The sequence below is a fragment of the Phalacrocorax aristotelis genome, chromosome 3 (genome assembly GCF_949628215.1).
Source record: "Phalacrocorax aristotelis chromosome 3, bGulAri2.1, whole genome shotgun sequence".
NCBI lineage: Eukaryota > Metazoa > Chordata > Aves > Suliformes > Phalacrocoracidae > Phalacrocorax > Phalacrocorax aristotelis.
Window position 1 is genome coordinate 83,138,397 of NC_134278.1, and position 17,110 is coordinate 83,155,506.

The 17,110-nt window shown below is 38.3% G+C and overlaps 1 protein-coding gene across 4 annotated transcripts in view; it reads left to right on the forward strand.

Moving 5' to 3' along the window:
- PLCB4 (phospholipase C beta 4) overlaps positions 1–17,110 on the forward strand; it is a 207,506-nt gene that overhangs the window by 109,216 nt on the left and 81,180 nt on the right. For all 4 annotated transcript variants that reach the window (XM_075088219.1, XM_075088220.1, XM_075088222.1 and 1 more), the window contains 4 exons: positions 6,647–6,747; positions 10,311–10,391; positions 10,696–10,755; positions 12,089–12,232. In XM_075088219.1, coding sequence (XP_074944320.1) covers positions 6,647–6,747; positions 10,311–10,391; positions 10,696–10,755; positions 12,089–12,232 — 386 coding nt within the window. The remainder of the gene's footprint in view (positions 1–6,646; positions 6,748–10,310; positions 10,392–10,695; positions 10,756–12,088; positions 12,233–17,110) is intronic.

The following is a 17,110-nucleotide window of genomic DNA, read 5'->3' on the forward strand; positions in this document are numbered from 1 at the left end:
CTGTTGAAAATGAACCTTACCCACAGTAAGTTTATTTACATAACCAGTATGTCTCTTTACGTACCATTCACTTCTCAGAAAGTGGAATGTCCGCCCCTACCCCCCCCCTCCCCCCCCCCCCCCCCAAAAAAAAAAAAAAGGTTGAGTGTTAAATACATGGCAGACAGTGAGAGTTTTAGAATGAATGGGAAGGCTGGGAAAAAACTGTAGATATTGACAAACTTGGAAGGCCTTAGGACAAAAAGAAAAAACATCTAAGGAAGCTGGGAGGTCATGTTTGGGTTCTGTGGTCTTTCCTGGGAATTCTACTTGTTAGAGATAATGGCTGTCATCAGAGGTGATGACTGAATCACAATTCAGACCTTAAGTTAAGGCAAGAGCCTCTCACTTTCAGCATTATAGCATAAGCAATTGTTTTCTGCTGTCAGCAACAGATTCACTTATTTCTTAGCCTGAAGCAGAGCTCTGCAGCCGGCAGCCTCACTGAACTTGTGTGAAATGCTGAAGAAGAGGTTAGTTAAGAATAGGCCACTTCTAGTTTTGGGCTTACCTCTTAGCTGCCCCTGCATGCCAATGCATTGCAGCAATTAAAAAGAAATGGAAGATGAGACAAAACAGAAAATAAGACCGTTACTAGACAATACGTGTTCAAACGCCTGAGCTCTGATGTATGTCTTTTGTTGCTTCTGGTGCTTGTTTTTGGGAGAACTGTTTTAAGTTGCTTGCATTAGCTGTGGAAATAATGTGTTTAAAAATAACCTGCTGAAAAAGCGCTCTTTTTAAAAAAGATAAAAGCAACAAAAATTGACTGCGGAAGAGCCTGAAGAGCTGTGAAATCTTAGAATTGCTTTATGAGAGAGAGTGGATACTGCAGAAATTCAGCAGTGTAGCTCTCACCATTAATTTTTACATTGGACTTGGACTGTAGTGGCTTTTATTTTCTAAATTTTCATAAAACTTAGTCTGAATTTTAAGTTCTAGTGTAGAAACCAAAGTTTTGCGTTTAAAAAACACCCTGTCTCTACATTTTGCATATGGTAATGCTGGTACATTTAGGACCAAATAAATTTGATGCTGAGGAGAAAATGTATGAAGATCTGGGTTTTCTTCCTGCAAATCTCTAGAAACAATTGTAGTATTTGAATATGAAAGTACTTCAGAACCTCATTACAAAATGAAGGCGGTATTTTTATAAGAATTTCAGTGTTGTACTAGATGTTTAGCCTTGGACAGCTAGTTTCTCACTCTAGTCCACAACACCGCAGGTACACTTTCTGGACTGGGCAATACTCCATAGAATCATAATATGCTTTGGGTTGGAAGAGATCTTTAAAGGTCATCTAGTCCAACCCATTGCAGTGAGCAGGGGCAACCAGATCAGGTTGCTCAGAGCCCCGTCCAACCTGACCTTGAATGTTTTCAGGAATTAGGCATCTACCACCTCTCTAGGCAACCTGGGCCTGTGTTTCACCATTAAAAAAACCCAAAAAGGTATCAAGGTCTGCTGATGTAGATCTGGTTGTCTTTGTTATGAAGAATCTTGTTTACCCAAGAGGGGTGGTGGTCAAGGATACTTCAAGGGGGGAAAGAGTAGGAAATACATTAGTTCTATTTTTTTTTAAATTACTTCCTTGTATCTGTAAGAGAAATATACATGCCTGGGCAAGATTACTAAACTCAGGATAGTGTTCTGTGGGTGCTTATACTTCACCCTTGAAACCCATATAGCCAGTAACTGGTGCAGGTTAAAGGCTGTGTGATTCGAAGTGGTAAGTGGTGAAATGGCAAACACAGTGTGTGGAGCCTCCTTGCTCTTCGCTCAGCAAGAGATGATTCATTCCAGAGGCAAAAATCATAATTGCTAAAAAAAAAAAAAAAAAAAAAAATAAAAATTTACAAGTAGTGTTATAACATTTGGGGATAAGCAAACTGCGGAAATTGTGAGTTGCTGTGTTTTAGATTGGGGGGATCAGCTCTAAGGAATACTGCTGTCCTTTCCAAAAGTGTCTCAACATTGACAGGATGTTTATGGGATCCAAGGAGCATCCTATCCATCACGCTAGCCAGCTCTGTGGGTTAGTTTAGAGTAACACCTCTTTCCACAAACATTTGTCTGCTTTGTATTAACAGAATCCTTTCCTTCTCCTGTTCAGCTACACCTTGTCCTTCTTTTGGTCAAAGAATGAAAAAACCCAGGATTTATGGTCCCTCCACCCCCCACACCCCCGATTTAGCTTAGTACAGCCAAGCTTACAAACGAGGAAGGCTTCTGTGTTAAATAATGCTATTCTGGATATGGTTAGTTTTGTGTCCTCCCTCTTTGGGTACTCAAGTGAATCAAAAGGTGCTTTGTTCACGTGATCCAAATCATGTCTTCTGGCATAAATCAGTGTTGAAAAAAAGGGAGATAGCTCTAAAGCCATTTAACAACTGCACTTCAGAGACTTCACCTACTTCTCTCTTGTGGTAATTTTTTTAATCCTGAGGTGTATTTTATACAAGTGGTCTTTCTGCTTTTGTGAACGGTATGTATTCAGAGGCATTTTTATACTTTTAAGAACCCTAAGTCAGTGAGAAGATTTTGATTTTAATTTTTAAAGGCTGATTAAAAGTTTTAAAATTAAAATTTTACTGTCTTTAAATTTAGTTCCTAAATCTTTTCTCTCTCCCAGTTGAATCTGCACATTGTTGCTAAATCTCTTTAAAGAGAGTAAGTCTTGATTCTCATCATAGCGAGGGTATATACATGCATATATTTGCAACCATATGAATGTTAGAATGTCGTGTTTGTTTGGGTTTGATGTGTGGGTGGGGTTGGTTTTCTTTTTTACTTTCTTTGAACTGCGTAAAAATTTCTGAAGATTAGTAGAGCTCCAAAGAGTGACGGGGTATATTTTCTATTAATTTGTTTATCTTAAAAGCTAACAGAGTTATGGAAGAATGGATTTTTGAGAGGAGTGTAAGGAATGCGAGAGACTGAAAAGAGCTTTTCTAAAGGCAGAGAGAATTTTCTTCACCTTCTGCACAGCTGCCAAAGCATATGGCTTTAAAATCTTGTTTGTTACAGTTCATCTGACTCCTTGCTATATGTACTCAAGCCATCTTTCCCTCACACTTCATCTGTCTCTGTTCATCTGTAAACTGTATTGACCTGTTAGAGAGCAGAGCTAGAGAAGAGATTGGTAAGATGGTAAATAACAATGAGCTTGAGTCCCTGAGACAGAACTTGATTGCTTGATAAATTATGAGCAATCAAGTGTGTTTTCTTGCAGCTAAATGCAAGGTTATGCAAGTAAGAAGACAGACTGTAATTCTGGTTTGTATGACGTAGAGCTGTGTTGGGCTACTATGTTCTGGTGCAGACCCCTGACTTTAGAAAGGCAGCTGGAAAAGTGGAGAGGGCTCAGGCTGACTCCAAGATTTGAAAAATGTGCATTGCAGCAGAAACTGAGAGCTCAACCTACTTAATTTATCAGCTATGAAGTAACAAGACAACTTCATCATACTGCGTGAGTACTCAGACAAGGAGAAGATATCCGTAAAGGAGGGATTTTGACAGAGCTATATTTCTGTGACTAGACAATGAACTCAGCAAAGTTCAAATTGGTAATAAAGTGCATGTTTGTAGTGCTAAGATAATAAGTCTTTCTGAAAGATAAGTGTCTGTTCAAGCACTCTTTACATTCAGGATTCAGACTGTCAGGTGCTGAATGGAATGTTATGACATGTCTTATACAGGAGTTCAGAGCAGTTGCAGAGCTTATAGGTTTTAAAATCTGTGTCTGCATGGGGCTCAATGTCAGTAATAAAGGGTAAAGGCCATGTATTTAGGCTAGGGGCTGTGGAAGAATATTCTTCACAGTCTTAAAAGTGTCGTCACATTTCCTATGATTTAGCGCAGAATGGATCTGCTTTTCCTAGAAGGGCTTCACATGCTGGCAGTATATATTGGTGCATGAACTACCTGTCATATTTGAAGTATCTTTTCTTCTTGGGAATGTTCTGATAGTAAAAGTCATTTAAACAGATAAGGGAGTGGTCAAAATGGAATGTTTATCACTTCAGGTGTCTATGTTTTAGGTTTCCTTTAGATCTAAGGTCTAAGGGATATTTTCCAAGACCTTTGAGGATCTGTTGTGTAGTATGGGGTTTTGCTGCATTTTGTTTCAACTTTGCCATTAACAAAGCCTGTGAAGTCAGAAAACAGCCTTCTGAAGCTGTGTCTCTCTAAACGTAGCTTTGCTGTAAGAACAAGCACAAAGTTTTCAACTTTGCTGAAACATGTTGAAACATGTTGAAACATGAGTTTTCAACTCATGGTGATTATACTGAGCTACTGTATGAAGTCTATGAGCTGCAGAGAACAAGATGCCATCATGCTACTACAGTGGGATTGCTGTCCTATTATGAAGCTTCCTCTGTGGAATGAGGAAAAAGCAGCTCTATGCCCATGTAAACTGAAAGAGACCCTAAAATTATAAGTGTCTTTTAAAAAAATAATAAAAATTTAAGAATTTGGCACAGTCCATGAGAGGATCTCAAAACATCTTATGGTCCTCATGAGGAAGATATTATTATTATTTTACAGAGTGGCAAAAGCCAAATGCACAGGTCTGGCAAAAAGGAAAGAGGGCTTTTGATGAGGTACTAAATGTAGCTGATTGCTTCTTGGACCTAGTTCCTTGTCCTCTGTTTTGTTCAAAGGATCTCTTCGTCGGGGGCAAAAAAAGTACAGATGAGTAGTCTTAAATATTGTTTAGCTTCTTTTTTTTTAATCAGAGAGTACAGATATGTTATTTTGAGTTTTTATCTCATTTTCAACAAAAGTGAATACTTAATGGTGTGTGTGTGAGAGAGAGAGATATATCTCACTGTCAAATTCTATTTTTGATAGTTAAGGACAATGAGTTCATTTATCTTATTCCTAAGGCATTGGAAACATAATGTGTGTTTTTGATATTCCTGTATCAACAACTGGAAAAGGACAGGCAGTAAAGAGATGGCAGCATCAAAATGTATTTTGCACTTTTTAGCAGTAAGGATTTTTTTTGGTAGAAAACTATCAAAAGTAGCTGTTCTTAAAGCTGGTGTTGGACAGAGTCTTTTAACAGTATCCTCTCAGTTCTTCTATTCTTGTTCTTTTTCTTGTTAGAGCATTTTTGATACAAATGAAAACAAGACAGAGAAGGAGGATACAAAAAATTCTCAATTTAAAAAAAATTCTTGCATCTATTCTGGGTTTAAAGTTCAAAGTAAACATTTCTAAGAATATTGTGCAAGCACTGTTACCTAGTGGGTGATATTTTAGTCTACTATTCAGAGTTTTGGCCTACTGAAACACTACAAAGATGGTTTTCATAGCATAGATTACACAGGCTGTCATGCCCTCCCTTGAAATTCACTTATGCTTTTTATTCTTCACACTTAGACAAGCTTTCCTTGGGCTAGGTGCCTGCATTTTAACGGAGTAAGAACTGTATGAGTTATGCTTAGCCCTATGTTATGCTGCTAGAGACGGTCAATAGTAGATGAACGTTGTCAGTTGTCAGAGGAGGGCTAGGCCAAGCAGACAAGAACAGGGTAAGGTGGTGTTCACCTGTGAAACAGGCAGTAGCATTTGGGGTCAGATTATTGTGACTGTGTGCTGTCTTCGTCCTCAATATACTGTTTCACAGAATGATTTGCTGACTTATGTGAGTCAGTCTTACCTGCTGCTTCCAAGTGTATTCCCTTTCATGCAATACTTTCTGGTCCAGTGTATAAAGGAATACCCAAGATAGCGTGTGTCATAGATGGCAATAGTAAGAAGGAACAATGCAGATGCACTTTATTTCAAATAAAATGAACTTCAGTATTTTGGAGTAAGTAGCTGGGACATTTCTGGTGTAAAGCAGCATAACCTCAAAGATATCACGGTGTTGGAAAGGATATGGAATAACTCATAGTGTTTATAGTAAGGTCTGTAAGTTATGACTTCTGTATTATATTATAATTCTAATTATATTCTAAATTTAGTTTTGTTCATACTCCTAAACTTGCAGAAATGCACAGTGCTACTAGCTAATTTTGTTCAATGCTCTATACCCCATCTAGTTTTTTTCCCTATGAATTTTGACTTATGTATTATCTGTATCTTGAGTTATGTATAAAATACCACTGAAAATACCCGTGACTTTATTTACTATAAATGGATTTTGAATTACAAAACACAGAGGAAAAATGTGTTTTGCCTATGTAGTATACAATTTAGAATGTAACATAGAATGTCTAATCATTTCCTGTAAAAAAGAAGCAATTGTGTGTATTACAGGTTGTGGTATTCAGTGTCACCCAGGCCTGTGTTAATCCCAGCCTCATTATACTCTACAAGTGATGTAGCAGATGTTTAAACTGAAGCAATGTTACAGTGCACATGTTTTTTTTTCAAATAATTAAGTTCAGATACACATTTTACAAGTATTTTTCATTTTAAAGTTATGAAACAAAAATAATCTTATGAGGAAAACTCTTTATATGGAAATGCACTGTGACTTTTTAATACTTCTGCATGAAGGGAAAAGCTAAAAGTCACTTTTTTCCCTGCTTAGACTTTGAAACACTCCTTTTCAAGACAGTAATTGAACACTGCTTTTTCATTCCATTTCAGGTTTTCCTTCTGTAATCATGGCAAAACCTTATGAATTTAACTGGCAGAAGCCAGTTCCCTCTTTTATGCAAGATGGAGCTGTGTTTGATAGATATGAAGAGGTAAGAGGCCAGCTGCATTTCATTTGCTATTCTCCTTTAAATATGTAGATGTTACAGGATATTTCATGTTTTGCTTTCATGGTATACAAATAAGCTTTAAAATAACTCCAGAAATGTGTGTTGGGACGAAATACCAACACACTTTATTGCCATACAGATTTTTGCTTTTAAAAGAAATAAATTAAAAATATCTTTAATCCCTCTGATCTGAAATAAGCCCTGAGGAAGAGAAAGGGCGATTTGGATCAAAATATCTGTAATATGCATAAGGCTCTCATCTTTGCAGACTCATAAAGCACATTCCTGAACAAAGTGAATCCTTACATTTTTTTTGTACATCTATCAAATTGGTGGGGGAGTGTGTCTTTAATATATAAACTGAGGACCTGAATTTCACAAGGGAAAGTAAGAGAACACAAAACATATATATTCTGATTCAAATGCATCATTTGAGATCTGGAGTGGGTTTACCTCCTTTAGAAAATCAACCTGTATTCTATTGGAAATATGATTACTATGATCCCACCTTCTGCTGTGCTTTTAATTGAAATCTGTTAAAAGATTACAAAACAGGACATTTTACACAGGCAGCTGAAAGAAATTGTTGAGACATTTACCTTATACTCAGCATTGATATGCCTGTGAGAATAATTTTATCAGGGTCTATTTTCAATCTTATTTGGACAGGAAGTCTCTAAAAGTTGAAGGTATCTCAGTAAGTGCCTTCAGGGTTATTAGTATTTTCCTCTTATCTTTTGAAATGTAAGTACAAGGTATTTTTTAATATGACGACTGCCAAGATAGGCACTGTTATTTAATCCTGTCTTTTCAGTTTTGTGGACAGAAAAACTAAGATGATATTGGTGGATGCTGAATTCCTTAGAAAGGAAGTTCATAAAAGCTTTATTTTTCTTTGGCAAATTCTGCTCCAGAAACATTAAAGGCTTTTACTTGGGTAATTTGTATATTTTATCTGCAATTTTACAGGAATCTTCAAGGGCTGTAAAAAATACCAGTGACTCAGAAATTAAGTTCTGTAGCCTGTAAACAGTGAGCACTTGATGGTGTGGCTGTTTGATATTATCAGATATATGATATATATAGACTATTATTTAATTGTGTTGTGGCAGTAACTAGATAGCCCACCCAAGAGAGAGACCATTGTTTTAGGAGTGCTATGCAAACATAGCAAGACCCAATCCCTGTGCTATCGGGCTTGCAATTTTCAAGAAAAATGTTTCAGATCTAGGCTTTTAATGTGCATGGAAACTCTGTGCTTAATTCCCCACCCTAACAGAAAGGTCACGCTTGAGAAAAGAGAAATGGTAAGTGAACTAAGGTCATACAGCAAGTCAGTGCAGAACTGGGGCTCAGGAATCCTAGTACAAGGTCTGGGTGACTGAACAGCTCTAGTACAGAATGAGAAGTCTTTTTTGTGCCCAAGGTTCATTGAATGGCTAGAAAAATCTGGGTCATTGTCATGTGGAGCAGTGTCTTGATCCATCTTTTGCTGATAAATGAGTCCCTTAACCAGCCGGATTACAGAATTATGGAAAAATCTGAGCCTAGAACTGAGTTATCTCAGCAGAATATGGGAAATAAAAATCAGACCTGCTTAGGAATCTTACTGATCATGTTTCATCTATGTGGTCTGATGGCAAGTGCTTTTTTTAACCATACATGAACACAAATTGCAGAAAAAGTAACTTGATGAACAGAGTTAAGGCTAGGGTGGAACATCAACATGAGTGCAGTTTACATAGGCACCTTTGTGAAAACATTTTTGGTATATCAAGAGCTTTTTGATAGATGGGGACACAGTAAATGACAAAAAAACTTGCAGCCTTTTATTGTGTGAGTAATCTTTCTGGGAAATGCAAGAGGCGCTCATTTTGATTGGTAGCTAGCTGCATTTTTATATGAAACAGGACTCCAAGGGCTGTAAAACTAGTAAATCTGAGGTGTCTGGCACCAGTAAGTTTCATGAGGGATGAGTGCTAGGCTGAGGGCAGGAAAATAGGAGTTATGGTGGAGAAAGATGGGCAGAGCAGTGCATGCTGGAAACTCATGCATAGAGGTGTTGGCTCAGGCTGAGCTGCAGCGACTTTATACTTTCTATCTCAGCTCCCCAGCCTGCAAAATTAACCTAGTTGTTTGCTACTTGGATGGCAAACTGAAACGTGTCAGTCCTTAAAACCTGTAAATCTTGTTTGAGGACCTAAAATGTTGTCCAGGAGTGGTAGACACCATTCAGTAATTAATGTGTCCAGAGAAAAGGAGCAATTATTCCAAACACAACGTTTTCCCTTTGTGCCCGTCTAGGAGGGCTCAAGGACATTACCCCACTGTGGATCCGGGAACTTGCTTGACCAGTGGCAAGCCCAGTATCAGGTCAGGATAAGACCTGACCAGAATGTGACCATTCTCTCTCCCACCCAATGCCCTCATTCCATGGCAGAAGCCAAAAAGGCACCTGTGACTGCCTCAGGATGTCCTGCATCCCAGGTTGGGCTGGGGGCCTGCCTCAGAGTAACTCAGCGAGAGCAAACTGTGCTGGATAGACTTACTGACTTAAAAGGATGCTCCACAGATTGAAGGCATTGGAGTTTTCACTTGGTTTTGTTACCTAAATTCAAATTCTCTCGTATGCAAGACCTTTGGCTTTGAAAACAGCCATGTAAAGTCGTGTGCTTGCTGCCCTGGCTATGTGCACAGCAGAGGACATGGCATTTCAGAAAGTTACCTCAGTCCATAATGTAGAACAAAGCAACGGTCTCTGAAATGGTAAGCGGTGCTGTAGTCTGCATGCATGCTTGTTGGTTTTCTGTTACGGAAGTCAGGAAGTCCTGGATCCTTTTTTTTTTTTTCATTTAAAAAAAAAGTGATTGATTCTGCGTAGTGTTATCCTGTTTTTAGCTTAATTCATGATGCATTGAGGCTAGAGGTGTGTGGAGGATATTTCTTTTTTAATTCAGCTAATCTGATTTTTCTGCCTTGTCTAGTCTCTTTGGTATGCCATTCCTTCTTGATTTGTCTACAGATCAATATCCTTCAAACTCTGCTTGCCAGATACTCTGGCTACAAAATGCTTACAACATGCATACTGTCATACTCTAACAGAATAGTGCTTCCCAAATTCTGCATGTTAAAATGAAAAGTGTCATTTGATCCTGAAGTTAGTATTGGCAAGTTAAATATTTGTAACCTTTATGTAGTTGGAAGCATTAATTTTTAATAATTTTAAGTTCCATTTCGGTAAAGTTTTTTATTATGTAGGAATCATTGCTTTTATTAAACAAAACAAATCTTTATAGTTGCAAAGGAGTAGGAAAATACTAATTAAGTGTGTCCTAATGTCTCAAATGGCAGCAAAAAATCAAATCATTAAAAATGATAATTTTTTAAAAGCCTGTCTCCCTCATTTCTGATTGCTTTGGGAATAGCAAATTCTCCAGGAAGGTATTTGGAGAGAAATGTAACAATCTTTTATTTTTGAACACAAAATAAGTTTATGACATTTGTCAAACTGACTAATGTAATGGTCTGTATTTTCTTTTCTATAGGAATCTTTTGTCTTTGAAAGCAACTGTCTCTTCCAAGTGGATGAATTTGGCTTTTTTCTGAGATGGAAAAGTGAAGGAAAGGTATATTAGAATTATGTTAGGAATATGTACTAGATATTACTGAACTTGGTTTATATTCTGGCTAGTTTTTTAAAATCTAAAATACTGTGTTAGTTTATTTACAAAACAAGCTCTAGTCCTATTCTTTTACAATTGGCCTAGTGAAGTATTTGAGAGGGAATTAACTAATATAAAAGGGAAATATACTGCTTAGTGTTAATTAACAGTGTTTGCAAATAAGTGCTATTGTTTGGTTTTGCTGCAATTCCTAATGGAGCCATGTGTCAACAGACCTTTGAACTTGTACATTTTTTTGCCATTTCAGGAAGGACAGGTGTTAGAATGCTCCCTGATCAACAGTGTTCGTTTTGGAGCTGTACCAAAGGTACTCTATAGTTAGTTTATACTCTTCGTTTAAATAAAGAATGTTTAAACTGAAGGTGAAATGCAGGTTGACATTAATTTCTCTAAAAAATACCAACAGCACAGCTTTTATTTTGCAATCACAGTCTAAAATTTAAGTTTTAAAGTAAAGTAATTTGGTGAGATTGCAGTAAGAAGGTTCTGTCATCTGGTCTTCCTGATGTAGTGCAGTGCTCAGCTTTCAGGATGCAGCGAAAGCTGAACAACAGACATTAAGAGCACATATCAGGAGTTTTAAATTATTTTGTGACAGTGTACTGTGGTACTTGATTTAGGGATCTGGGAAAAATGTTTCATATTCAAAAATTTGTTCACATCTGTTTAAATTTTGTATCTTCTTGCTACATTGACATAAAATGTAGAAAGTTTTGTTTGCATCCCTCTTTATACAGGCAGATGGTCAGAGAGTGCAGCTGGTCACTGTCTGCCATTCTGAAGAATATCAACAGAAGTACTAGCTAGGAGTTCTGGAGAAACCCAAAACTTTGGAAATACTTTCAGTGGTATTCTTCAGAAGGAATATGTAGAATTTTCTGAGGTGAATTGTGGGCCTTCCTCTTCCAGGCCTTTAATTCAGAGATTTGTTGTGAAGCAAGATACCCATTAACACCTATGCATTTCCACTTTCATGTGTTAAGTGTTTCTGTGTTACCTGTAGGTAACTATCGCTTAGTAGTTCTCTTGGCTATCCATAGACTAAAATCTTTCCCCCATAGAGAAGGGGCATGAGAAGTGGTGGTGCAGACAACCCCATGCTTCATGTGCAGGCAACATACCAATACGCTTCAGACTTCACCTCTGTCTTTACATAGGTAATTTGCTCTTTATGCCCATTAAACCTGTAGCACTTGACCCTCAGCAGAGATACCAGCTTGTAAGACGTGTCATTAAGAAACAGCCAAAAAGTCACACAGATCATAACTCTCAGTAACTATGGACTTAACTAGATTGGAATAATTTACTTAGAGATTAATACCGCTCCTCTATTTTCATTCCTTGGGGTGATTGATTTTTCTTTTTTGTGATGAGAATATATGTAATTTCTAATTTAACTTTCTAAAATATATTTAAAGTACTTAATTTACTTTTGAGTTCTCACAGTCATGTTCCTAATTGTTAGAATATATTGTTTTTCAGGTTTACGCACAATTATTCTAAGTGAAAGCAGTCATTTAAGATGATTGGCAAAGGTTTAAAGGTGTTAATATATATGAAGATGGAAGTGCATCTTTCCCATAGTGCATTGCATAATAAAAGTTTTGCAAATGTAACCAGCTATTTATTCTGTTTAACAGGATCCCAAAATACTAACTGCACTTGAGGCTGTTGGAAAATCGGAAAATGAGTTGGAAGGACGGATAGTGTGTGTTTGCAGTGGCACAGATCTGGTGAACATCAGCTTCACTTTCATGGTAGCGGAAAACACAGAAATAGCCAAGGTATTTCACAATTAAACAGTGTTAAAAGAAGGAAAGCGCCTCAGCAGCACTCCATTGTTTTTCCTAAGTCAGCCAGCCTACTTGGCTGACTGAAATACCTGTTCTAATGTCTGCTGCCACGCTCCAAAAAAGGGTAGCAAACATCCATTTGGAGCATTTTATAACATGTCTGCGTGCCATGGTGAAAAGGAAAGTGACTTTTACCAGCCTTTGCATGTATGGAGATTTATCAAAAGTAGATGCTGAGACCATTAAATGTAGGACGTAGCATTACCTTGGTTGTTTAGTATCTCCGTGTGGGGCTTGTACTGCAGACTATGTGATGATTATGCAGTAGATCTGTAATACACAGGGATACTGAAGGGAAGTGTAATTACTTTCATTTTCCTGGTGGGTGGAGCTCAACCCTCCAAAATTTTGTTCAACAATAGCCTAATTGTATTGTGTCGTTCATATTATTTGAAAAGACAAAAAGCAGGAAGGAAAATTCTCTACAGCTAAGGTGATTCCAGTATATCCAGGTTCTTTTCTGTTTCCCATTGACATGGAACAGCCTTAAGAAAACAATGGTGGTTTTTTACACGTCATCTTTCATGAGAGCTTAAGATTGCAGTTCATGATGCAAGTTCTGTGGCTCCACCAAGGCCTGCTACTCAATCTGTCTGCTATAAATTGCTCTGAGAAACTTGATCCAGAGTACTGATAGTAGCTACTAGCTTAGACCCAGAGATTCAAGGGATTTTAAAAATACACACATCTTGCTTTTCTCTTCTGATTGTATGTACTTACGGTATATGATAATCTGTTTTGCCCGTGAGATAAAGATTGACTAGTGATTGGTAACACACACCTGCTAAATCTTCTTTAAAACTGAGTATTTGTTTGCTGAATGCAGGATCACTAAATCCCTTGGCAGACCTGGTTCTTTCTTCATTGCTTTGAATCCATACCTCTTTAAACACTGGCAGTACTGAGTAAACTCCATGATAAGGAGAAATACTTGTATAACTTAGATGGGTACACTAAATTGATTTTACTGTGTGTATTTTCAGCAGACTTTCAGGGAAATGGCATGCCACAGTTATGTTTTGAAAACATTTAAGAAGCAAAGAAAAGGAGATGCCGGCTTTTATACTGTTATATTTAACACAAGAGTGTCTCTGATTTATTCTGGAAACAGAAAGTTGGAGTTGAAATCTAAGGTGGCTTAGGAACTTAAAAAACTGTATTAGACTAGTTGGTTTCTGAGGAGTATGTTGGTCAGTTGCATAGACTGTCACAACTGGTGAGCTAATTATACTGTCTAAAAGATCTACGGCTTCATTAACCACCAAGATACTTAACAAAAATGGTGTGTCATGCTGCGTCAGCTTGTGGGTAGGCTCTGAGAGGCCTGTAAATGTGAGAGTCCTGCAGCTGGGAGTCTTTCCACCAAAATACATATCCAGAACTTGTCAACAATGGTGATCCACCTGATCTGATACGTTTGAGGCACAAGGGAGAGGGTAAAGTAGATCAAGCCAAAAACAATGTAGAGCTTTCTAAGTTGCCTTCAGTGGGTTTCTGGGCATATGGGAAGTAATTTGGCCTGTACTGTATTGGTCTTTTGTAGATGGTAAGTACATCAACTGGCTAACATCCCTCTGTGCTAAATAAAATTTTCTAGAAATTATCTGCACATATAGCTGTTCCTGCTTAATTCTTCCTGTTTTGTTCATGAGAAGACATCTATCTTCTGGGACGTAGTGAATCTCCGCTAGAACAAGTGAGTCTTTGCATGGCATTAAGTAGCTATGCAGCTACAATTTAAAATAGGCCTTGATTTAACCAATGTTCAAAAGTAAGCCCCCCTTGTGGAGAAAAAGGGGAAAAAGGGGCAATGATTGTAGCTTAAGCAGCCCAGATACACGTAAAGAATGTGTCTGTAGTGGTTTTGGCTATTCCCTCTGCCCCATTGCCTTGAGGAATGTGAGCATTACTTGCTGTAGATCTTTTGCCCCTTCCTCAGATAAGCCAAGGTTGTGATTGGTTGGCACTTGACTGGGATACTTTAGAACAAGGAAATTTAGCGTCAGATCCAAATACAAAAGTCCAGAACATTTCTGGCCAGAAAGAGGGCAAAAAGGTATTTGGCCTCTCTAGATAATAATTTACAATTGGAAAAGAAGTAGTTTTTACTCACCGAAGGCTGGGTTATAATGGAAATGAGTAACCATGACAAAGAAGAAAGTTAATGCAAGTTCCTGACTTCTTCAGGCTACCCGTGTTAAGGAGTGGTGTCTGTGGGAAGCAGATTCTGCCAGGTTCCATAGAACAGGGTGGCAGGGCATGGAGACAGTCTCTTAGGGGTGCCCCAGCTGTGGCAGGGGGGCATGCACAGAGCTGCTGCCTGCTATGGGCAGTGGTGAAGCCTCCCCTCCAGGCAGGGCTTGTCACAGGCTGTTGGTTGTGATCTGTCATCATCTCTGCACTGGAGCAGCCCTATGTTCCTCTGCCTCTTGCGGTGATGTGCTCAGCAGGTCTGGCCAAGTCATCGCTGAGCTCCAAGTATAGCTGCTCCAGCAACAAGAGTGTGTTTACTATCTCTCCACTTGTCTCCAAGCCCCAACTCTGGTATTTACATTTATCTACTTAAATTTTATTGTTTTTTTCAGCTGAGAAACTGGTTTTCATTTCCACTCTTAAAGCAACCATAAAATAGGGTGTACTCTCTCTGATTGTGAGCAGCTGTCATGGTCCACTCCTAAAGCAACTCCACTGTGGTAGTAGAGAGTGACTATAAAAGGTGGAATTTAAAATCTAATGTTTGGACTCCTCATTAAGTGGGCTTATATAAATTAGACACACGCACACGCACACGCCATGTTGTGAGCGTATGTGTGTATTTTTCTTTTTTACTTCCCAGATGGACGTTCAGTGACCTAGTAGTCTGATAATCTGCTTTCCTCAATCTAGGACATTTGAAAAGGCCAGTGAGTATTTGGAGGTGAATTTCCTTAGTGCAGAAGTGATGTAGTGCTGATGTTAGGCCTTAGCACATGGCATGTAGGCTCCCTATCCAAAGGTGACATTAAGTCCAATAAAGCTCTTGTAGTTCAGCAGCCCAAAATCTGAACTTCTTGTCTTCTTTGCTCATCCACTGTGGCAATGCATTAAGGAGTTTAACTTAAAAGATTAACCTAATTCAAGTCAGCCCTTTTTACATCCTTCAATGTTACTGCATGCCAGGGATAAATTTGTACTGACAGCTGTTCTTTCCCAGATCCAGCTGTGTTGTTGGGAAGCACCATCTCTCCAGCTGATAGTTTCTGCCCTTCTGCCAGAAAGTATTGTTCCCACTGCCCTGCTGGCAGAGGACTTTGTGAACTTTATTAGGGGCAAACACTCCTTGCTTACTCCAAGGAAGAGCCATAGGGTTATTCTCACGTCGCCTATTTAGGGGCAAAGCTCACAGCAGTGTTCAAGAAAACCTGATGCACACCATTCCACTGATGATAGGTAGGGATGGGAGCAGCCACCAGGGAGATAGGGTGGGAAGGGGAGTGGAGTAACCTTTTATACTGGCGTAGCTGCATTTGTTAGAAAATAGATATTTTCCACAGGTGTGTTACTCACTGAGACAGTGAATCACACATTAATGGCTAATCTGTGAGACACCAGAATGAATAGCAGGTGCTGAAATGCATTATTGCTCATACCCTGACAAACAACATAAAGGTAAAATGCAAGCTTTATAATACAGCTAATAATACAGCGTTGAAAATGACTGCAGATGAAAGCATTTCATTTTGACATTCTTAAACTTCTCATCTTTTCAGTTGGGATAGTCGTCTTCATTTTTAAATTTACTTCAGTTTGTTTAAAATGGGTAAATGGACTGTCATGTTTTGGTAAGACCAGACTGATCACTTCTGTTGCTGTTTCTACTCTATGGCTCATCTCGACTTACAAAAAAGTTCTGGTTCATTTGACCCTGACTTTTTTTTTTTCCCATGAAACAAGCAATTAATTATTTGCCCAAATCCCATTGCTAGGAGGGCACCCAGAAGGTAGCAGAAGATTCCCACAGGAATATCCCACAGTCACATTAAAGAAAATTCTATTTTCCGATAGCTTTGGTTTGTTTTGATGTTTCAAAACAAAACTTCGCAAGAAACCTGCAGAATATAATTGAACAGAACTACAGTCTACTGCTGTTCTCTGTGTCCCATTATTTTAGTATGTGGCTTATGTTTCATAATCTACATGATAAACATTTTAAAACTATGACTGTCTTAAATACATGATCGCTGTTTACATATTTAGGTAGCCCTCAGCCAAGTATGTAACACACTGTTCTCTAGAGAAATCTTCATATCCTAGCCAGTCTGCAGTTAAGCGTCTGTGATGCTTGCTTTTGTGCTTTTTGTTGTTCTTTCTTGGCTATGCCAGGTTATCAGTAAGTTATCAGAAAGTTATCAGTAAATTGAATAATTGAAAGTTATCAGTAAATTTGGAGTTATCAGTAAATTGAAAACTTCAAACTTCAGTCCTTGTTCTCTGTAGCCAGGAGGTCGATTTCACTGTATGAAGCTCCACTATGTTTGTCTTAGTCTGCATACAAAAGCATACAAAGTGAGTTGTCCAGAAGCTTTCAGAGTAGACTCCTCCAATGCTGGAAAAATCATTCTGGGGTGAAAAGCTTTTTTGAAGGGTGGAAGCACCATGGACACGTCAGGCAACTCCCAATACAGAGTTGTGTGAGCCTCAGCTTTCCAGATGAAAGATTTGAAAGTCATAAGAGTCCCTTTTATCTTTGTAACAGAATTTTCACAGCATTATCTGCAGGTCTGTGCTGCAGCTGGTCAGGTAAGGGATAGGTTTTTCACTGGTCTAGAC